Consider the following 24,163-nt stretch of genomic DNA (forward strand, 5'->3'; position numbering starts at 1 on the left):
AGGAAGGTTGTCGCTGAGAGGAAGAGCTCTTTATGGAGGGGATCTTGGAAAAGTCAGCAATCTGATACTCAAATCACAATTCTGATAGTTCCGTTGGATTTGAAAGGGGGATAAAACATCCAAGACTCTTGATTATAAATCTTGCAAATCACTCATTCTTTTCCCTGTTAGAAATGTTGTTTATTGCTTGTAAATTGCGATTGCGGGATGTGTGATTTCACCGATCCTTCTTTTTTTGTATTAAATCTCCAAAGCAAACAGGAAAAGCCATTTGCTTTTTTTACATGACAACCTATTCTAGAAATCTCCATAGTTTTTTAGAATATTTACAAGATTGCATAATCATAATACATACGTTGTATATTATTTACATAATGTAATAACATTAGAACATAATAAAACTAATTATAATTATAATTATAATTTTACCAATTGTGTTAATTAGAAGTCGGATTCGTGATATGATCTCTTTTTTTAAAAATCGGATTACAGCCACTCTTTCTTCTCTCCGATATTCATCCTCTCTCTCTCTCTCTCTCTCTCTCTCTCATTCTGCTTCGTCGTCTGCAGCGCCTTACTGACTGTATCATCGCTTCGTCTGCGGTTTCTGGTTCCATTTGCCATACAGAGGAACCATGTACAATGGAATCGGCCTGCAGACCCCTCGCGGGTCTGGCACCAACGGCTACATACAGACCAACAAGTTCTTCGTTAGGGCTCGCCCTGTTAAGGTCGAACCAAAGGAGTTTCAAAGCGGCCAGGGCACCGGTGGCATCACCAGGAAGGCGAATAAGGAGATCCTGGAGCATGACAGAAAACGCCAGATAGAGCTTAAGCTGGTCCTGCTGCAGGATACCCTGGTGGAGCAGGGCTACACAGATGCAGAGATCATGGAGAAGGTAGAAGAGACCCGTCTGGTCTTGGAAGCGGCCGCAGATGGCGAGGATGAGAGTGCCATTGTTGATAACTCTAAGTGCGTGTTTCACTGAATTCTCTGAGATGTATTCTTGTTCATTATTAGGGTTTCGTTTGGTTTTGTTTGAACGGCTTCAGATTTCCTGCCTACTGTTTTGTAATCTATCAGACTGTACAATTGTATACTGTCATGTAGAACTGTTACTATATCTCTTGTTATTGACTTCTGCAATGCTTTCTGTGGTTTCTAGTTGGTCGGATCAACTATGGTGACCTCCCTGAGTCTAAAAGTTTCAATGCCAGCAGAGCATATATCATGGTGGCGAGTGACCAGGATCTAGAGGCAAGTGACTTAGCATCACCCAAGGGGAACATCTGAAATGTTGCCAGAGATGAGAGGGGAGCCCTTGAATGGTGTGGAACACCATGTTTGTTTTGCTAAGGTTAGAACAATATGTTGTGGTAGACTCTTGTTTGAGCAGGCTGAAGTTGCGAGGCGTGCTTATACTTTTCATCTCGTTAGAGGAAGTAAAAGCTTGGAGCAGGTTGGAATTTAGCTCTGCATCGTGGTGTATTCCTTGTCATTATGGTTGTCATACTAAGGTGGCTTAGAAGCTCAAGCAAGCATTGTCATTTCATAGTGCTAATAGGAGGCACGTGTAGTGATCTTAAGTCTTGTCAAAGAGTCGTATGAAAGATGTGCTCATATGGATAATTAGAGGATGCCTCAAAAAGGGGATAATGCATTATGTTTGGAAGTATACAAGATAACACATATCATTATCTAGAGGCACAACTAATAATTTGGCTAGTGGTTACATGACATGTGCTGCAATAATTTCGGTTACTCTCAATTATTGTAACTAGAATAGGTGAGAGGGAGGAGATCTAGCTAGTAGAGATACACATCACCAGGCTGACTAGGGTTCACCCTTGTTACACAGATTATTCCTTGTCATTGTGCATCTACCTCAGCCAATGCAAAATAAGAGATCAATACTGTCTTATTAGTCTAAAATCTTGTTTTCCCAAGAATATCCGGTAGTCTAGAATCCATGTTAGCAAGCAAAAATGGTGGCTCAAGCTTTGAAAGTGGTGCCTTTAAATGTTGCTGAAATAGGTTTCCTTCAAGAAATGAAAGGAAAATTGTGCTTGCTTGGAGAATCACTCTCTCTTTAGTCCAAATCTTCATGCAAAAGTGATGTTAGTCTTTGATTTGTCTTTAATTCTAGGGTCCAGGTCTCGACTGATTGCCTATGCTTTGCAGGTGTAGCTCACTTCAACTTGTACCCATATTCTAGACATTGCAATAGTCTTACATTATTCATTTTGCAGGGCACTAAATTTTGGTGCTTAGTATTTCCTCGTGTCTCCCTCCCTCTCTCTTCCCTTCTTAATTGTCTTCATGGTATTGGAGTACTTATGTAAGAGTTCATCATTCACCTTCCCTTTCTTTCTCATATGATTGTAATTGTGATTTCCTCTTACCAGCTTTTCCATATGACTGATGACATTTGAAATAGAAAGTTGATGACTTCACCAAGCTAGTGTGGCATCTCACTTTGTGGATGTGACTAACATGTTCGGCATGAACCTTCCATTGGTGATCTAGTTGACCATGTGTGAATAACTGATTTAAAGCTTTGGCTATTGTTAGGAGCACCACTGTACAGATCCAATAGCTAGCTGAGAATACAAAAATGTGATTTGGGTGCTACAAGAGACACTATCAATAGCAGTGCCTTGAGTTTTTCTCTCTTCAAGGATGCAAGATGATGCAATATAACAATTGAGATTGGAGTGGAGCATATTTAGAAGCCTTGGGATGAGACATGAGACAATTGAAGAAACCCTAAAATGGGCTGCCCTATAGCCAAATGCCTTCGTTTGGCACCCAATTGAAGGCTAAACACAACATCTAAAGGCCTATGATACATACTAAAGTATCATCTTCTCTAGGATCATGGGTGATAAATACAATGAAACATTCAATGATGGGGAACATACAAGTCCCTAGGGTCCACTACCATGTCCCATACCACAGGAGTGATGTGCCAGGATCTATGACATAATACATATAAACAATGACAAGTAGCTAGGACTATGGATACCAAAACGGTGGGTGATCATGCCTCCACCAATGTGCCTTAGAAAGACATTGATGTCGATATTGATTATAGTTGATCCCTAATACAAAAAGTGAAAGTAGTCAAATTGCAATGCTTGTCACTATTGCCCTATAGTAGGACATCATGACCATGGATTCCCGTCCTTCAATCACATTGTCAAAGTGTCCCCCCCATCTAAGAATAGACTAGGACTAGGCACCGCTTGTTGTCCAAACTCCCATGGTGGGATAGTTGTTAGGACAAAAGGTATGATACGATATTGTACAATACTAAATGGTACCTTAAAATTTTAGTATCTAACACATGTATGACAACCATCTAAATAGATGGTGGTAGTGGATATGGCTGATCTGTTGCCGATTGCCCCAATAATCAATGTGTCGTGAGTGCCATTAAGTGGCTGCATAGTTACTAGGAACGGGGAACGAGACCTTTTGGAGCGGGGGGAATGCCCAAAGTTAGGAACCGGGAATGGATAAAACGGCACACACACACACACACACACACACACACACACACACACACACACACAGAATCAACACTTAAGTCGGTCATATCAACCATAATTCATGAAATTAGAGACATAATAATCAAGTTTCAACAATAATAAAGATTCAAAACATTGTAATCAACAATGGATTGTCGCATTCATGATTCAAAATTGTAATCAATAATGTTGCATAAGTCCAACAAGTGTGCATTGGAAAGACATAAAATATGTATTAAACTTTTAAGTCTAAAGACCCAAGTTACAAGAGCTTCAATTTTCAAGGCAATACCCTACAGTTCCAAAAGACTAGCCGCTAAGTACTTTGATTCATGGAAGATGGCTCCACTACGTCTGAATGCTCGTTCTGTTGAACAACATCCTCACCATCACCATCAACTCCATCATTGTCATATTTTTCCCAATGTATAAAAGAATCAGCCTTTGCAACTGATGTACGAGCTAGCAAGTGAAGATTGGAGCTCACATAAACTAGGTCATTCATCTTCATTGTACTAAGACGATTTCTCTTCTTTGAGTAAATGTGATTGAATGAGCTTCACAGTTGCTCTAAACAGGAAGAGCTAATTGTTTGGCTAAGAATATGAATAGCCGAACAAGAAGAACTAATTGTTTGGCTAAGAATATGAATAGCCAAACTCTGCAACTCTGGAGCTTTTGCCTCGTAGTTCTCCCACCATAAAGCAGCTCGAATATTTGTCCTGTCCTCTAGTGTATCCTTTGTACCAAATATCCCTAATGTTTGCCGATACACATAGAGCTGATTTTTAATTTTGTGTTGCATTTCACGGCTAGGATAAAGCCTTGCAAGCAATGTGTTCCAACTTCCAAGCCTTGACCACCAGGTCTCTTTCTTGCATCTTTTCTTGAAACTCAGGATTAAGTACATATGTTGCAACATGCATAGGAGAGTTATACTCATTCCATCTGCTGATGCATAACTCCTTGATCTGCTCATACCTGTCTGCATTTGATTGCAAACTCTCCAACCTCTCAATCATGTGATCCATACCTTCATAGGTCTTCCCAATGTATGGATCCATGCTATCTGCAAGCCTCAACATGTGCATAATAGGATAAACCATTTGGTTGGTGCGATTCACCTCATCCCAAAAATCTCTATCAGAGACATATGCATTACATAACACAACAGTAGTAGCGCCAGCCCCAGTCTAATTTTCATTCTCATTATTAGTAAATAGCTCCCTAATTGCATCTTTGCAATAGTGCAATCGACCAAGAATAAGAAAGTTATATGCAAATTGTGTATCCAAGTATTTGAGAAGTTTTTTGTCACTTCTCTTGCGAAACTCAGCATGTAAGTACTAATGATTACATATAAATGTGATAATCTTGTTGCCTTCTGCAACAAGAGATGCAATCCATGGCAAGTCCCCAATATCCTTCAACAAGCTATTCAAGCAATGTGCCATGCATGGACTAAAGGTGATATGTGGATACATTGCCATTAAAATGTTTCTTGCTGCCCTGTTTGTAGGTTCACCATCTGCCACAAATTGCACTACATTTTTTGCCCCAACAGCTTGCACTGCCTCGCACCACTCGGATGCCAATACATCTGCACTCTTTCCAGTCTCTGAAGCATCATGACTATCAATGAAGTATACATGGAGAATATGCGACAACACCATGTATGGACCTATGGTATGTATCACTCCATCCATCTACTATCAATGTCACTCCATTTCTTGCCCATTGATTGCGAATATTTGCTATTGCAATCTCTATGGCTGCTTTCTCCTTCTGAAGCAATGTAGTCTTGATAGTTTCTGATGAAGGGGGCTTATATGTGGGTCCATACTCTGCAATCTTTGTCACCATATTTAAAAAATAAGGTGACCTGGCTGATTTGAATGCAATATGGTCATGGTAAAAAAAGTGTGCCACTGCTGCATCTGTTTCCTCTTTTTTCTTTGGTTCCCATGAAGTGTGCAATGAACTGTGTCTAACACCACGACGTGCTGCCACTGATGGCCCACAAGAAGGTTGTGTAGCCACTAATCCTGGTGGTCTTTTGCATGAAGCACCATGCCCTATTGGCCTTGGAGTCCATGTTGTTGGATCCACTGCTATATTTGGCGTTTTCCTGGCATGTGAATTCCCCATAGAAGTGGCTATGCGGTCAAGTAACTCCTGCCTTTTCTCAATTGGTACATTGGTGCAAAAAGGCACCTCTTTCCCCTCCTCATGTAGAAGATGGGCTCTCACTTTATCAGCTCCACTAGTGCGAGCATAAGAGCAAAGTTTGCATTTCCAAGGGCGAGCCCCTCCACCTCTCAACGGCACCCCTGCATCTAGCTCATCCCACCATGACCAAGTGCTTCGATTTCATCTAGTTGTTGACGAAGTACCTGTTGAGGATGATGAAGATCCCATAGATGCCAATGCTGCCATGTATACAAAAGTGACAAATAGTCAGTACAGTTCAATGAAATTGCAGAAATTTGCAGCCAAACTTTCAACGTGCATGTGTTAAGTGTTTGCTAAAAATGCCCGAACTTTGGTGCTACTTCAGCCTGCATTCCTTTTACTGAAAGTGCTACAAATTTGGGGCTTTCGAGCTTGCATTCCCTTGCTGAAAATGCCCTAATTCCCAAATTTGGGGCAATGACTGATTCAAAATGCCCCAAATTTGGGGTATTCCAGCTTGCATTCCCTTGCTGAAAATACCCCAAAATTTGGTGCATTTTCAGCTCCCAAATTTGGGGCAGTGATTGATTCAAAATGCCCCAAATTTTGGGGCTCTTTTAGATCTTGGGATGATGGATCACAATGCCCCAAATTTGGGGACATTGTAGCCAAATTTGGGCCCCAATCCTTGAGAAAGCCCCAAATTTTGGGGCAATTGCCAACAACTGATTCAAAATGCCCCAAATTTGGGGGAGATAATGGTCCCACTGAACAAAAATCAGTACTGATAGACAACATTGGTTGGTGTTTTACAGGAGATTCCTCACCTAATCGCGGGCGAGAGTCGGGCCAGGCAGGTGGGAGAAGTAGGCGGGGCAGGTAGGAGCAGCAGGTGAGGCAGGTGGGGCAGATGAGGGTAGCAAGTGGGAGAGGCGAGGCAAGCGAGAGAGGCGGGAGAGGCGAGAGGCAAGCAAGAGAACGGGCGTCGTTGGGCCAGCGAATCGCGACCCTGAACAGGCGCAACCAAATGATTTAACAAAAAAGTTTGCTGTTAGAACGGCCGTTCCAAATAGGGAACGGCCTGGAATGGGACATGGTACGGGCTGGAACGTTCTGCTAGCGTTTCTTGGGCTCAGACCTCCCGGAACACGTTAATCCGTTCCTATGTGCCGGAACAGGCGTTCTCTGTCTCTACGAGTGGCTGACTTGTAGGAGAATGTGCTGCTTAGTTGGGACATGGAAATGCACTTCAGTCTGCTGGAAATGCTGAGCTGAGAACGCAATGACCTCCAATGTCTTTGTTAGGCTCTGACAGAGCTCACAATCGGGAGATGATGGTAGAAAACACATTGAATGATAACACAACTGATATATTCTTGCCAAGTTATCTGACAAGGTGGACATTGGGAAGTGCAAGGGATGTTAGACAGCCCTCAAAAGAGAGACATTTACTCCTTGCAGTACCAATAGCCCATGCTCATAGATGCTTCACAATCTATGGAGGTGAGAGCTTCAGGATATGGCTGAGGATTATTAATGTGGTTACACCGAGGATGAGGAGGAACTTCGACCGACTAGCATTCAGATAGCTTAGTTTTATTTTATTTATGCTCTTCCAATGACAATACTTAATTGAAACAAGCTTTGGACATGGTTGCTAAGTACGAAAAGTACGATACAATACAATACAACAAAATACAATACTAAATGGTTCCTTAAGATTTTTAAAGGTATGGTATGATAAGAGTGCATTACTCTATCCTAAATGCAACTTAAAATCCAATTCTTTTTGAAAAAATAAGGTAGAGTAATTGTTTGAATCTCAAATAACCTAATCCCATGGGAGAATTGTATTAGTGTAAGGAGCACTTAGCTAGCTCATCCCAAAGTGCAGTTCAGACAGGAAAATAAGTATCCATTAGGTTGGTACCTTATGGTACTAATACGTCAGGTATGGTATGTAAAGTACGGTATAGTATGAACCCTTTTATACATGGTACTTGTGCAACTATGGCTTTGGAGCATGCATTCTGTAGCTCTATTTCTCATAATTGTTTCAATTTTTAAAGTGTCTTTGTAGGATGATTGTAGCTGCTAGCTTAATTGTAAAAGTCTCGTATTTGCAGTTTTGCTGTTATCAACAATAGAGATGTTTGCATTGTGCCAGGATAAACAGAGGACTAGCCGAACCTTCAAAGTTTACTTTTCTTTGTTCTAATTATACTCTTAGGGCAGCTAAGGGGTTTCACTGCGAACATCTTTTACACTTGTCTTTGTGGTATCTGCTAGCAGATGTGTATTCCTATGTCTTCTTATGCTGTCGGCTGTTTTCCCAGGTTGCAGGTCAGACCATTCAGCTGGTATCTCACTATTTATAGGGTCAGCTTTTCTGCTCCTGGTCAGATTCCTCTTCCCCTGCTGTTGCAATCAGTCACCTTCCACAGATCATCTTTTCTCTCCTCATCTCCCTCAGTCAGATTCCTCTCTCCTGTCATCAGCAGCTCTGGTGCCTGCACTGATGTGGCTGTAGGCACATGCAGGGGCTGTTGTATCAGCTTTCTTCCTGTTTCGTTGAGATCAGTTTTTCTTTGTGTCATTCATAATCTGCTTTTTTCCTTCTCTCTGTGTTCTTTTTTTGCTTCTGTATTGTGTGCACTGTAGAATCTTTGTAGCTATTGTTAACATTGATGTACTTGCACCTCACAAACAATAAATACATGCAAGTTCTCAGCTGACTGGGTTTGTAGAGTCCAATACTGTTTGACTTGTTTAAGGGATTTGTGTTTTCTCGTGTGACTGTCCTATCATCATCACACTTACAAGCTGTCAGCCTTCTGTTTAAGGACCTTGCATACCATCCTGCTCCTATAGGGTCGCCTCAAAATCAAAGCCTTTCAACATACAACATAGCTAGTTTATCAACACAGCTCAATCATTGAACAAATGTGAGCCTTTCTCTGAAAGGGATGGTACATCATGAAAATGTTTAATTTTTTTGCAGGACCATACATTTAACAAATGCGAGGTTTGTATGTGTATGTTCTCTGAAAGGGATGTTGCACCATGAAATTTTTATTCATTTGCAATATCATGTCTTCTCAATATCTATGAATGTTATGTTTCAGGGTTTCTGAGACCCATACACATCAGATTGCTGCCAAGAAAGAGCGGGAAATGGAGAAATTCAAGTCTGCTTTTGGTTTGGGTGATGTCAAGGAAGGAGAGGCTTTTGACAGAGAGCTTCAAGAACAACGAAAGCAGGAAAGAATTCTGGCCCGTGAAGAGAGGGAGAGAGAAAAACGACAAAAGCAGTTGGAATTGGAGCAAGAAATGGAGCAGAAAGAGGAGGAGAGGAAAAAGAAAGAAAAAGAAGAGCGGAAACAGAAGCGACGAGAAGAGCGAGAGCGTGAGGAATTGGCAAAGGAGGCAGAACGCAAAAAAGCTGAGAAAAGGAAGGAGGATGAAAGGCATCACAAGGAAGATCATGGTCACAGACAGGAGAGAAGAGAGAATGCTAAGAAAGAAATTGATAGTAGGGAAAAGGAAAGACGTGATGAAAGAAAAGATGGTAGGGAAAAGGAAAAACGTGATGAAAGAAAGGAAGATAGAGACCGAAAGGAAAGTAAGAGACACGAGCATGATGGAGACAGGGGAAGGAGGGACAGTGAAAGGAATGACCGAAGACAGGATTATAATGGGGACAGGGAAAGAAGGGATAGTGAAAGAAATGACCGGAGAGAGAGGGAAAGTAGGACAGACAAGAAAGATAAAGATAGTAGAGAAGAGAAGCTAGAATTGGAACGGAAATTGGACAAAGAAAAGAGGGGTGATATTAGAGGATCTTTGAAGGATTATGAAAGAAAGAGGGATGATGAGGATATAAGAAAGGACAAGCATGCAAAAGATCCTGACAGAGAATGGAAGAAGAGGGATGATGATAGGCGGGAGGAGCACAATGGCAGGTACAAGGAAAGGCATGGTGCAGAAAGCAAGAAACGGTCGTATTCTGATGATAGTGATGATGACCGGTCAGCCAGAGACAGGAGGAAGTCACAGAAGGTAGATGAAGACAAGGGTAGACCTTATGATAAGAGGTCTTAAATTGTTGAAGCTTTGGCTGAAACATGTGAATATGAAAGTATGGTCCTTCAGTTCCAGACCTCTGTGATTCCAAAAATGGGATAAAGCCAATGTCTATGTATGGTTTTGATGAAGGCCTTCAATGGATTCTTTCAAAAACTCTCGCTTATTAGAAAATTGAGTTAATTGAGTGAATGTAGATAGTCAGGTAAAGTGTTGAAGTAATTGAAGTGATTGTTGAACTCCATATGGTCAAGTTGGAGGATTGATATGAAATGGTTTGTATCTTTTACATGTGCACCTAATGATTGCTGTTTTGCTAAAAATGTTCTTGTTTTTTCTCGAAAATTTCTAAATTTCTTCTTTTCAACATTCAATTAACGGTTTTATTAGTGCATAGGTAGTGATAAAGCTTTGCTTTGCAGCTTTTACTACTTTTTTTGCACATGTTTAAGCTACAGGAGAGTATACCATAATTTTGTATGGAGGTGGCTTGCTCCAATGCAGACTGTTTGAAGCGTGATTTGCAGACTGTTCGAAGGGTCAGTAGTGTGCCCATGCAGCATCAACATTGTCAGTAGTGCATGCTCGCTGGTGTACTGTTTAGCCATACTACATAAATGTGCATCAGCTGTGATGGTGTCAGCTATGAGCTCTGGCGTGTCTGTGACATGGACAGCAATGTCATTGTCGACTGTGAGCCTGTTGTAGAATGGCATTTGTCAGCAGCCCTGAGCCCGGGTATTACATCAGTTGTGAGCCCTGCCATGTCTATGATATGCACGCACACCACCCACCGCACCCCCCAAAAAAGAAAGTCATTCATCCACAACATGATCGAGCACCGAGTTGTCATACCAACATGATTTTTTTGGGGGGGGGGGGGCTTGGGGGATAACTGTCTCCTCTCCATCTCTGTCTCTATGCTTGACCCCCAGGAAAACAGAGTGAGGAGAAGCTACCATGGTGCTCTGTTGGTCGATGATGTTATAATGATGCACTGAATAAGGTAAGCCTTTATTATTTTTATGCATAAATTTTCTCATCATTTTTATCTGCCTTCAACTGATCAATTATTCTTTCATCAGATCATTTGTAAATTTTGGAAGGTTTTCAGTAATCACTCCTTACAAGGGGATGATTAGATACTTTACACAGTTGCATACTACCTTCGATCTGTGCAGATTGATAATACTTCAATCGGATGTACTTGTAATGTAGCCTCAATAGAAGATCTCTTTCATACTATGCTATTCCATGTCTAGTTTTTATGCTATTCCATTGAAATCTTTGAAACTGATCTTATGGGCTAAAATGCTCCAACTCTAAAGCACAAGGAGGAAAATGTTCTTTGTTATTCCTCTGCTCAATGTACACATTTTCTCTAAGATCTTATGAAGACTTATTATTTACCTTTTGTTTTCTTGCAGTGGAGCACTTCACGAAAAGTACATGTATGCTGCATTGCTTCCATTCTGACTTTATCTTTGATGTGTATCTTCTTGCTTAATCTTCAGGTTGTACTTGCATAGGTCATAAAAATAAAGGTATTGTTGCCATACAATTAATCTAACTATTGAGAACTCCATTGGTGGCTTTCCTTGTTCACTTGTATAATAAACATAACCATTGAGAACTTTAGTGATGACAACTTATTCAGTTGTCGTCGCTTACTCGCTTATTTCTTCAGTTGTTTTGAATATTGTAAGCTTATTTTGTTTTTGATGATACGGCTAGGTGGACTGATGCTACTATTTTTTCAAAGTGGCAAGAAACTTGCTTATGCATACATCACATGGTTAATTATTGTTAACTTATTTATCCTTTGTTGATATTGTCAAATGGAATTATGCGCAACTTTTCATTGAGATGTTTTCTCCAATGACAGGAAGATTGCTCATGCATGCATCACATATGCATATCAATTAACTTCACAAAATTAATCATATAATACATGCACGTCAATAAACTTTGTAATGGTTTACCATGGCCTATCCCTATTCCATTTTTGTCTATGAAATATAACATATAATACATAAGTAAAGTTTGTAGTTCTTGTTTAAAACTAATCATGTGTATAATAACTTTTATGCTGTCTTATGTGTGTTTTTTAGCTCATTGTCATGTTCATAGGCTTGACACACCCAAAACACAAACAATCTTCATAAATTTGATATTTGTTGAAGCCTAGAAAGTGTTTCCAAAACTATAACTTTAGTACTTTCTCATCCAATATCTAGTACAAAACCTTGCATAACAATATACTCTTTCCAAATGGATGTGGTTGGATGTCACTTTTCCTTATGATTATGAAAAAATAGAGACGTGCTAACTCTTCACCAAGATACTTATATAGCATGGTTGTGTGCTAATAATTGCTATTGCAGTCCTAGAAAATTGCAGTATGATGGCTTATGTCAAATAAAAAAATCAAATATATTTTTGTGAAGACTTGAGTTGCTGATTTACCTAATGTAGGGTATTATTCGCCAGGAAGACATTTGTGAGAAATGCACATGAAATTTGCCAGCTTTATTTGGTTGCAAATACTCATCAACTTATATACACCTTGGAAAACCCAAATTTAATGTGGGTTGGTTATCTTCAAGTATAGGAAAAACTAAAATTTGTTGAAACATTTAAGACAAGTTCTAAGAATGTAGAGAAAACATATTAGTATAATGAGTTTATAACAAGTAACTCCAAAAGCCTTACTAATATCTTACATGAAGAGAAAAGCTACAACTTCGAGGAAAGTGTTACTAAAATGGTTGATGCAAATAATTCGTACATATGATTTTGAGACTTATACTTAATGTTGGAACTTCAAACAATACATGTCAAACTTTTAGAGTCTCTACAATTGGAGTTTACATATAGAGAGCTTGAGGATAGAGAGGATGGAGAGCTTGAGGGTTGGAGGGTGGAGAGGATAGAGCTTGAGTGTAGGGAGGTAGAGAGCTTGAGGATAAGGAAGGGCGGAGAGCTTGAGTTTGGGGCCAAGAGCTTGAAAGTCAAAACTTGAAATGAGAGGGGAATAGAGAATTTATTGAGAGAGAGAGAGAGAGAGAGAGAGAGAGAGAGAGAGAGAGAGAGAGAGAGAGAGAGAGAGAGAGAGAGAGAGAGAGAGAGAGAGAGAGAGAGAGAGAGAGAGAGAGAGAGAGAGAGAGAGAGAGAGAGAGAGAGAGAAAGTTATATTAACGTCTTCTAAAGACCAAAACTGGCTTATGAGACAAACTGTGATACAACTGATGAGGTCCAGCTATCCAAAATAAAAGTGTTGAATGAAAAGCTAAAAACTGGAAACTGAAAATACGGTGCTGTGAGTGTGATAAGTGTCGTGTACGTGTATGTGCGTATGTAGCTCTGGTACTCCAGATAATGGCTACAAAAGGGGAACAAATGTCGGCTGTGATAGGGGAACAACTGTCGGCTGTGATAAAGTGGTGCGATGTGTATATGTAACAGATGCAGGGAGATATACTATCTTGGGATGTAGTAGCAGTCGTGCTGACCTGCTGCTCCTAGATATTTAGACGTTCTTGCTATTGATATGAGAGAGAGAGAGAGAGAGAGAGAGAGAGCAATATATTGGAGGTGTGTACATGTATCGTGGGATAGGTGTTCACAAATGGACACTTTAAAAGGGTTAGTCAATTTGGATTGGAGGCCATTACATGCCATCAAACAAGTCATATTTGACAAGATGGATCGAACTAGTCCATTCATTTGTTAGATATGGACAACTATGGGTTTGCATAGCTACTTTGATACTCATTTTTGGATCGCCTTGGATACTAGAATATGCAAGGATAATTGACAATGAGCTTCCATTAAAAAACATTGGGTCTATGGAACCGTTGAAAGTTTTCGAAAGCTTTTCCAAGGATTGTCCTTATTATAGTTAGCTAGCAACACAAAGTAAATATCACTAAGAAATGTGAATCTTCTTGTACACAAAGACCATAATGTACATGTCATTCCTATGTTGCTAGATTATGGATAGATGATATAGAAAGGATTCTTTGTGTTGAGGTCGTGGAACTATCATACAATCCATGGGCCAAACTTCTTCTATGTTAAAGTTGACCTCATTTGTCCCTACAACAATGACTCCACCTGCTTGGACATGTCTTACTAGTTGTATTCTCTTGGTAAGCAACTAAGGACATTAGAATTGGCTCTTATTGTGAGTACTTGTCTCTATTTTGTTTCAAAATATGAATAGTTCAGAAGTTGAAAACTAAGAACAAAGGATCTAAAAATTCAACAGTTGAGAATAAATAATTTTGAATTTTCTTACATCCCTCCACTATTTTGTCCTCTTGTGTTTGTGGGGTTTTTTGTGGGTTACTCTATTTTATGAGTGTTTTAAACTTTCTACGTTGCACTATTTTATAGTGTTCATCCACTTTGTATTTTTGGTAGATTGCTATTTCATGGATTATATTAGTTCTACCCTATCTATAGATATTTCGTTCTTATGTTAAAATTTGTTTTGTTTTTCATCATTGTTTCTTTCTTAAGGAAGTTCTTTTAGTGAGCAAAAAGGTAATAAATATGTGATAACGCATATATTTATTTGCTATGGAGTCTAAGGTGTAAATGATCAATCTTTTGGAAGTTTGTGAAGCATGGACTTGCAAAATATGCTGCAACTTCTAACATCCTTATATGTCTTTGATAGACATATGTGCATATACTAGAGCCCTTGGCTCTCCTATCATGAAAGAGCCAACATAGGGTATGTTAGAGAGATCTCAACAATGTTTGTGCTTCTGATTGTAATCCTTAAATAAACCATTGTTAATTGGAATGATAAGTGTGGCAATCTTGTTTGCAATTCTTGTTCATGTAGACATGAGGAGCAGGTTAGGCAATGTGGCCACTAGTAGCAAACCCCATGCTAATGTGATAAAAACTCATCGTATATAGGGATATGGTAAACATTGCTGCCTTATATTCTAAGCAAGAATCAAGTGGTCCAGATAAGGTTGCTCATTGGAGAGTTGGGAGGAGGTTATAAGCTATTGTATCAAGTATGGTTGTTGGGCTCTACAAGGAGTCTCTCTCTTTCTCCAGATCTCTCACCTAGTTGGCTAGTGCTCTTGCTCCAAACATGCTACTTCTCTCCTCTCAATCCCACAAAATGAAAAAAGCTAATTAATTTGAGAACGGATGTAGCAAGCATTACTGTAGTCCTCCACACTCATTGTAGTCTGATCACATCCTTCCTTATTGGGTGGAAACTGAAGGGTTAGGGAGGATGGGTTGTGAGGTTTAGAAGGTTGAATGCTCATTGTAGAAGTACAAGTGATGGGTTAGGATCCTCCATGAATTGCAATATTTGGAATTAAGATCTCATATGCATTCTCTTCCTAAGGGGAGTGCTAGTCTTATTTTCTTTTTTTGTATGGGACACATTTTATTGATGTGGGAGATGGGTTGAACTCAAGGTGAGCCTAGAGTGTTGTCCCTCACTTGTGAATCCAATTTGTGTATATGTCATGGTGCAAATATTATACAAGTACACATGCTTACATAAGTAGTACTTAGTTAGACGACTCTTCTATTTGTAATTCTTATTATTGGTGATTGCTATTGTTGATGAAGCTTTCTAGTTGAGGGATAAGAAAAATCCATCCTCTACGATGAGAAACATACAAGACATGGAGGAATAGATCTCCATTGTTGGTTACCTTACTATTCACACGTTCAATGCTTTGGTACTTCTGTGCTGAATGGGTTAGAGGGAAAAAAGGTGGTGTAGGTGATTGAGGGAGATAGATCTAACCATAAGTGAGACTATGCCCTATTTTGGATGTGCCTTGAGTGAAAGTGGGGGGAGTTGAAAAAATAGGCTAGGGGATTAGAGAAGGAGCCGATTGTTCAAGACCATCAAGCATCTCTACCTTGAGAATTCTTAGGTGTTGTGCAATGCTTGTGGGTGCTTATTTACTTTTATTTTTCTCTCTCTTTTTTCTTTGGTGGTGTCATATAGTCATCATACATTGAGCTTGTAGCCTTGCATGTATAAGGATTGGAATATAAAGGCTAATTGAAAACAATATACTTGGCTCTATAGATCAAATACATGCACATAAGTGCATACATGCAAAAGTTGAGGGCCAAGTGCAATGCCTTAATATTGATGGGGTCATTTTTAATGAAGAACTTAGGTATGTGGATGTATCATTAAATAGATTTTGTTGTTGTTGAAATGAGTTGTAGCTTCTCTTTGGAAAGGTCATTATTGGTGAGGTACAAGTCAAAGTTTGTTTACTCGAAGAGGGTATGGTATGGCTCCTGAGTTCCTTCTTGAGCTATTTGCAGAAGTACACTAGATCTTTTTCCCTCTTGGCCTTGTCCATGTGTTGAAGTAATTAATATTTCCTCCTCTTGTTTGTCTTCTCTTAAAGTTTGGATTTTTGTAACTTTTTATCTATGCTTAATTTGCAATCACTTGATAAGACCATAAGAGAGGAGCCAAATGTGGAACCTTGTATCCTGTTCATATATCCATTGTAAAAGATCATGTAATTGCAATACTAAGCAACCAAGTGTATCTTTGTGGCATTGTTGATTGGGTCACATGTTTAAGAAAGGAATGAAAATGCTTTCTTGTTTGGATTACTTGCCACTTTTTGATTTTACTAATTTTTCTATTTGTGAGCATTTCATATATGGTAAACATGCTCATTCATCCCTTAAAAATTACTGAAACAAGAAAAAGAGTGAACCACTTAACTTGGTACATAGTGATATATGTGGGCCTATGCTAATAAGGTCTTTAAGGAGGGCCTCCTATTTTATCACATTTATTGATGATGTGACTAGAAAAGTGTGGGCTTTTCCTATGGCTAGGAAAGATGGTACATTTTCTTGCTTCCATAAATTTTTGGCACTCATAGAAAATTAGTATGGAAAGATATTAAAGTGCCTTAGGATTGATAATGGTAAAAAGTATATCTCTCATGAATTCAAAACTTTGTGAAGCACATGGCATCAAGTGGGAGCTCAATGCACCTAGTAATCCACCGCAAAACGGTGTGGTAGAACACATGAATAGGAAAATGGGTTTTACCCTCAAGTACTTATCAAGAACATCATACATGATTTCATTCTCCTAGTGGTATACATTCTCTCTCCCTTATTCTAGGTTTTAGTTTAAATATAAATTTAATTTTTTCCTACAAATGTATCTAATATATTAAACTTGAAGATTACAATTAGTTTAAAGGAGCAAACTCTTAATTGGCCTTTGAAGGTTCTTTTGTATCCAAATATGAGCAAACTTAGAAGTTGATACTAGTCGCTTCAATACTATCCTCAATGCTTTTAGTAGTCTCTTCCCTCAAAATGTTGAGAGTTTTACATGTGCTTTCAAATGCTACCACATAGAAATTGATCTATTACTCTTTGAGGGGTGTATGCCCAAGTAGCTCATAGAAGATCTTGTTTTTTCTACAATTCCATTGTACTGCCCAAGGGTGGTCAAGAATTGGAACCCTTGAGTGCACTCATGTACTAGATCTCAATTTGAACTCCCTACAATCTCTATGAGAATCAATCCATTGTAGTCCAAAGACTCTCAAATCATTCCTTTCTCATATTATAGCAAGTTGTGCTTTCATGACATGCCATTTTGGAGGTGAAATGGCTAAAGGAAGGGAGAATAGAATTAGTTTTGGTTAAAAGTCCAATTAATTTTTAAGTTAGGCTTTCTCTTTCCTCTCTCTCTCAAGCCTTTGAATGAACCTTTCATTGTGGTTTCCAAGGGACCTTCTTCTTGCTCTTTAGTGATCTCATCTCTCTCTTTGACCTTGGGACAATGATTTCGAAGCCTCTGAGCAATAAATGAATCAACATAGTGCCAGCTATTATAACATCATGGTGGATGCAGATGACCTTCCAAGCATATGGACTCCAAAGGCCATAGACTATCTCGCTTGCATCCCCATAACTAAGAAAGATGTGAAGGAGTGAGCTTGGAGTCGAAGCACATGAGTGGAAGCAAGAGCTATGGTGGAAGGAGTAAGAGAGAGAGAGAGAGATGTGTAAACTTCAATAGTCACAATGTGTGACTAACCTTTCCTTTATTAAAATGTCACTGAAAGAATAAAGAATGAAGTGACAGTGATGGGCGCCTACCACCTACAGTGTATAGTTGAAGTGAGTGAGCCCGGAGTGGAAGCACATGAGCAAAAGCTAGAGCTATGGTGGAAGGAGTAAGAGCAAGAGAAAGAGAGAGACACAAGATGTGGGAACTCCAACAGTCACAATGTGTGATTGGCCTTCCCTTTATTCAAATGTCACTGAAAGAATAAAGAATGAAGTGACAATGATGGGTGCTCACCACCTGTAGTGTACATGTGTGTGGGTATTGTCAGTGTAGTAATACATGGGTGGCTAGGCACATATGCCTTTATCCCCAACAACCTCCCACTTAAAGATGAATGTGTCCCTAGTGAGGAGCGAACAAGAAAAAAGTGACAAAGTACAAATGTATATAAGTACAACAAGATGAGTAAAGACATCATCTCATCCAATGCTCATCAACTTCCTAAGAAGGCAGGTAAAACACTCCATTGAGAGAATTTTTGTGAGCATATTTGCATGATTTTGATTAGTTGAGATCTTGAGAAGGTGAATAGACTTGGCCTCAATGACCTCTTTGATGAAGTGGTAACACACCTAAATGTAGTGTAGGGACCACATGAGTAATACCAAGGTCTGATGGCCTAAATAGAGAGCCTCCTTGCAATCCTCAATAGCTACAACATACTCGGCCTTGGTAGTAGAGAAGGTCATGCATTTCTGCACCCCCGACATCCAAGAAACAACACCTCTAGCAAAGATGAAGATAATAGCTAGAGGCGAACTTCCTATTGTGCGCATTCGTGCATAATCAAAGTTAGTGTACCCCATGATTCTTATGTCCCAGCCACCATATTATATGCACATAGCTGCTATACCCTTCACGTATCTCATGGTACCCTTGATGGCATCCCAATGCCATTTGCAAGGTGTAGCCATATAGCATGCCACAATTCCCATTATAAATACTGTGTCAGAATGAGTGGCGATCATGGAATACATCATACTATCCATGATAGAGGCATAAAGGATCTTGGCCATCTCAACTTGCATATTAGGTGTTCCCTATCTTTTTCTTCAAAGCCCTTAGGTTGCTACATATAGATCTAATCATGCAAGTCCCCATGTAGAAAAGCCATCTTTACATCCATCTAATAAAGGTCCAATTAGCAACCAATGCTAGTACCAAGCATAAGGTCTTCATTTTGGCCATAGGAGAAAAGAGTGCATCGAGGTTAATGCCATATTCCTGCTTGAAACCCTTAGCTACCAATCTAACTTTATAAGTGGGCTTGGAGTATCCAAGGATACTTTTCAGCTTGTATACCTACTTGCATGGCAATGCCTTCTTGCCACTAGGCAAAGGAACCAAATCCCACATATGGTTAGTCTATAAGGAGTCAAACTCTAGCTACATAGCCTTGTCCCATGAGTGACTATCATATCTGTGCATGGCCTCATCATGAGAGAGAGGCTCACCTATATTTGTTGACATAACATAATCCATGGAGAGCATAAAGCGCTTAGAGATTGATGTCTAGCTCTAGTAGAGCATCTCAAAGTAGGATAGTCATGCACAACAGGTTGGGTCTAGAGGCCATTAGAGTATCGACTATGTTGCAACTGCATGGGAGTAGGAGGCTCCTCTTGAAAGATCACCATGCATACCTCAACCACTTGCTCAAGCTGCTTATGCATCTTTTCCTCATAGAAAATGACATCATGGCTGCAGATAACCTTGCGAGCCTACGGATCCCATATGTGATAGCTCATAATACATGCATCCCCATAACTAAGAAATATGCATTTTACAGATTTAGGGTCTAGTTTATTGTGCTTGTCCTTGAGAACATGGTAGAATGCCTCACAATTGAAGAACCCCACCGTAATCGACCAAGGAGAAGCTTGGAGCAAAATCTATGCTGTATTTCTTCATCGATAAGAGAAAAAGATCATCACTTTCATTACAAGAATCCTCGTCTTTCATATGAGAGAGAGCTATATAGAGAGATCTAAGTTAGCCACATGTGCAAGCTGTGTCAGAGGAGAGAGATGAAAAGGTGTAACCCCCTCCATCATCATACGACACACAACCCATTGTGCACACCTTTTTATTCCTTAAAATCAAAGTAATACATGAGTAAGGGCTAAACATTTAAATCCCTAATACATCCTCAAAACATGACTTTATAATTGTGTGCCGATTACATAATTGTGCAATTTTTAGATTAAAAACATAGTGATTTGGAGGGTTTTAGTTGATGTAGACAAATAATATTATGGTTTGTTTTTGACTTAGTTCTTGGTCCATCAACAACCAAAGATTTGTAAATGAGCATATGATGGAGATTTTCTAGTCCATATCTCCTCTATAACTTGGCAATCAATAGTAGTGTAAGGGGACTGGTTAATCAAGTGTACAACAATAGTAACTATCTTAGCCCAAAAGTGTTGTGGTAAGCTTGCCCGACTGAGTATACCATGGACTTTCTCTTGAATAGTCTTGTTCATGAATTTGGAAATACCATTCTCATGAGGGATGCAGGGGATGGTGGTCAATTAACAATTAATACCCTCTTCATCACAAAACTAATCAAAAGCTTTTGAGACATACTCAACCCTCATTATTTGACCTTAGGCATTTCAGAATATACCCATACTAGTTCTCAACAAGAGCAAGCCAATGCTGAAAGGTAGAGAAGATATCCGATTTCTACTTAATAGGGTAAGCCAAACCTTATGCGAGTAATAATCAATGGATGTGACAAAGTACTTTGCATCACCTAGTGACTGATAGGACATGGGACCACATACATCCGGATGAATAAAAGGTAAAGGCTTATCCATGTGCTTAATGTCAGACTTCTTATATGAACTACATGTTTTCCTGCCATATAAACAACGATCACAAGACTCAAAACACTTATCATTTAGTAGTGGAAGATATTGCAAGCTGGTAAGTATTTTCATTCTTTTCAAAGACATGTGCCCAAGGCGACGATGCCAAAGAGATACATGTGAAATTACATCCATAGTCAAAATATGGTCAATTGACTTAGATATAAGAAAATGATATAGGTACTAGACTTAGTGAGTGCCACATGCAATAACAAGATTCCCATGAGTAATTTTCTATGAGGAATCACCAAAAGAGACAACAAAACTTGAATCGTCCAAGGTGCTAGCAAAAGTATATTTTTGCATGAGAGCTGGTACTTGAAACACATCATGAAGAGTGAACATGTTTCCTGAATCAAAATATAGTTGGACATCACTAATACTAACTATCTTCAATGCTAGGTCATTACCCAAACAAATAGATCTAGTCATACTGCATAGGAGTGAAACCACTCTCTGTAAGGGGTCACACAAAAGGAAGCCCGTGAATCTATCAACCAACATTGAGTATAGTAGCATGACAAAGCATTAGTTAGTTGTGAAGCATCCAAAGAAGAAGCTTCCAAGTTAAGATCATAAAATGTATCACATTGCACTACATTAATCTCCTCAATCTCCTCAATCTCCTCAATCTTGATACTAGACTTGCTAAGCACAATGTTGCAATCATCATTTTTATTGTGCACTTTACCCTTTCTCTCTTCTTGGGGCTTGTATTCATGCATTTTATGGCATTGTGGCAAAATGTGACCTTCTTTCCCACAATAATGACCAAGCAAGATAGGATTTACGACCAGGGAACTTACTACGAGATTGCCCATGCGTCCTAGCCTGAGACTTGTTAGAGTCTCTTCCATGGCAATTACTATCTTGTTGGCCTCTCATAGTCAATGCATGTGACATATGGGAAGCATCCACATTCCTTCTATTCACATCTTCTATCAAGAGGGCACTCTCAACATCCTGTAATTTCAGCCCATTCTTAGCACAAAGAGCCATACAAAAAGTATCCCATGACTCAGGCAGAGTACCAAGTAGAAATAAAGGATGTAAAGTATCCTTGAACTCAAACTCCTACGAAGATAAATGGCTAGAAACTCATCCAAGTGTGCAGACATAAAAGTCCCTTCCTTCATGTGAAGGTCCATCAACTATTTCAACCAATACATTTGAGATGCAAGACTTTGGTTGTCATAAAGATTCTTAATCTACATCTAAAGCTCATATGCAGTCTCATTTCCAGTTACAACATTGTAGTGAACTTGCTTGGAGAGTGATAAAATGATTGTGGACTTGCATAGCTCATCTAGTTCATCCCAATCCTTAGTTGCAATGTTTTTGGGTTTGGCACTCCCATTTTGAGTGGTCTAACAACTTGCAAATTTTTACACTAAAACTTGCCATATCTAGGTCTTCCAATACCTATAATTGTTTCTATCCAGTTTCTCAATATTAAAGATAGCATTGTTGTGAGAAGAACTAGCCATGATGAGACCAAGCAAGTACACAAACAAGCAATATGGGCTATTGGAATACCTTGCAAATTAGCCCCAAAACCACTGCTAAATCAAGCAGGAGATAGGAGACAATGCAAAGTAATGAGCTATCCACAACCTGTAAGCAAAATACTATCAAGTCAAGGTGGTTCCCCTCAAACAGAATGCATAAAACTGAAACGATAGGTTGGTGTAATAAATTGCAACAATATGACAACAATCAACTGTGAGCAACCAAGAAGAGAGAACCGAGGAACAATATTCATTGAAGATTGTCACAATTGCAATGTGTTACAAATCATATATACAATAGGTATATACATCATGCATAGGGTAGGTCTCAATGGTAAATGAAGAGAACTGTTGGATGCATAACCCACTGAGCAAAAGCTCAATACATAACCCATAAGCAAAAAAATACAATTGACAATACCCTAATAGACATAAGTACCAAGTCTAAGCCAAGAGATCAAATTAACCCTTGATAGGGTAACTACATCTAATAAAGATCAAGAGAGCATGTATAGATCACAATGAGTCCCATTGTCTCAGTGTAATAAGCTCAAGCTCAATTACATAAACCAAATGCTCTGTAGTACATCCAAGTGTCAAAGTGGCTCAATACATAAAGCTGAATAGCTTCCATTGAATCAAAAGTCTAATGCCAAATGAACAAGAAAGATTAGAACATCATGGCGATGACATCCACACATCCAAGTTCCATAGAGCATACATTCGAAAAAGTACAAACTCAATATGTATCCTTTAAGCATGTAACTACATAAGCCACTGAAGCAACCAAGGCTTGAACCATAGCAAGATGAATATTGTCAAGGTCAAAATTGAAGCTCAAGAGCATCCCATAGCTTATTCAAGTGCATAGAGCAATGCTAAGAATCAATACATATATATGCAATACGTGAATGACATTCAATAGCAATAGACATTTAGTGTTCCCTAAGAAAAGCTTGATGTCCACTATATTACAGTAGTGAAATCTCTCTTAAAAGTGAGCCAACGCAACCTCAATCAAAGTCCAAAAGAATTCCAAGACATTTATCAAGCATCCGCAAGTGTCAAGGTAACATTTGAGCATTAATACCAAGTCCCAAAAGCATCAAATGACAAGAGGCATATGCTTTTTCTAGATAAATGACATTCATCCTTGTTATTATAACAAATGAAATCTATGAGAAAATTGAGCCAAATGTGTGCTCAATTTAGCAAAATAGCATCTCACATCAATGCCATATCATCCCACAAGTATCCAAAACACAATATTAGTGAGTTAGGGAATCTCCCAATTCCCATTTTTTGAATGCTAAAAAGGTGGCACACAGATAACATGCCCATAAGTTTCTCAAAAGTATATGATATGACCTATAATTGGAAAGCACTTGAAAAATGGAATCTATTGAGCTATAGAGTGCTCGATTTGGAGTTACAGTGTTCAAGTTATGACAAATCCAAAGATTTTACCACTTGTCCCAAACTTATGGAAAATTCCCATATTCCCCAATATGGTGTTCCAACAGTATTACATGTGTATATAGGCATCCCAGGAAGCATGTACAAGCTCTGAACAATGAAATAAAGCCTTATATATGTGTAAGCAGAAGGTCTACTACTGTATTCAATAGGGAATTGAAGTGTATGAGCTCAAATCCAATACACAATGCCAATGCAAAGCGTGCCCAAGATGATTACCCAAATTCTCAAGGCTACATGAAAGGTGGGAGAGGTGTCAAAGTTGACATCGGGAGGATTTCCTAAATAGGCACAAACACATGGAGTACTGATGGAGGGGTTGCTTCAAATGCTAGCCTCAATAGGCCTTGTGGCAATACTGAATGGTCTCTAATAAGGCCCTAGATCAAGTCTCAAAAGGT

The 24,163-nt window shown here is 39.2% G+C and overlaps 1 protein-coding gene across 1 annotated transcript; it reads left to right on the forward strand.

Moving 5' to 3' along the window:
• Positions 1–490: 490 nt before the first annotated feature.
• Positions 491–10,109, forward strand: LOC148039432 (pre-mRNA-splicing factor). The gene is made up of 2 exons (XM_087690604.1): positions 491–973; positions 8,829–10,109. The coding sequence occupies exons 1-2, from the start codon at positions 636–638 to the stop codon at positions 9,802–9,804; spliced, it is 1,314 nt and encodes a 437-aa protein (XP_087546730.1). The 5' UTR covers positions 491–635; the 3' UTR covers positions 9,805–10,109.
• Positions 10,110–24,163: the final 14,054 nt, after the last annotated feature.

This window comes from Lygodium microphyllum, chromosome 2, assembly GCF_053477565.2.
Source record: "Lygodium microphyllum isolate KBCC chromosome 2, Lygodium_microphyllum_v1.1.10, whole genome shotgun sequence".
Lineage (NCBI taxonomy): Eukaryota > Viridiplantae > Streptophyta > Polypodiopsida > Schizaeales > Lygodiaceae > Lygodium > Lygodium microphyllum.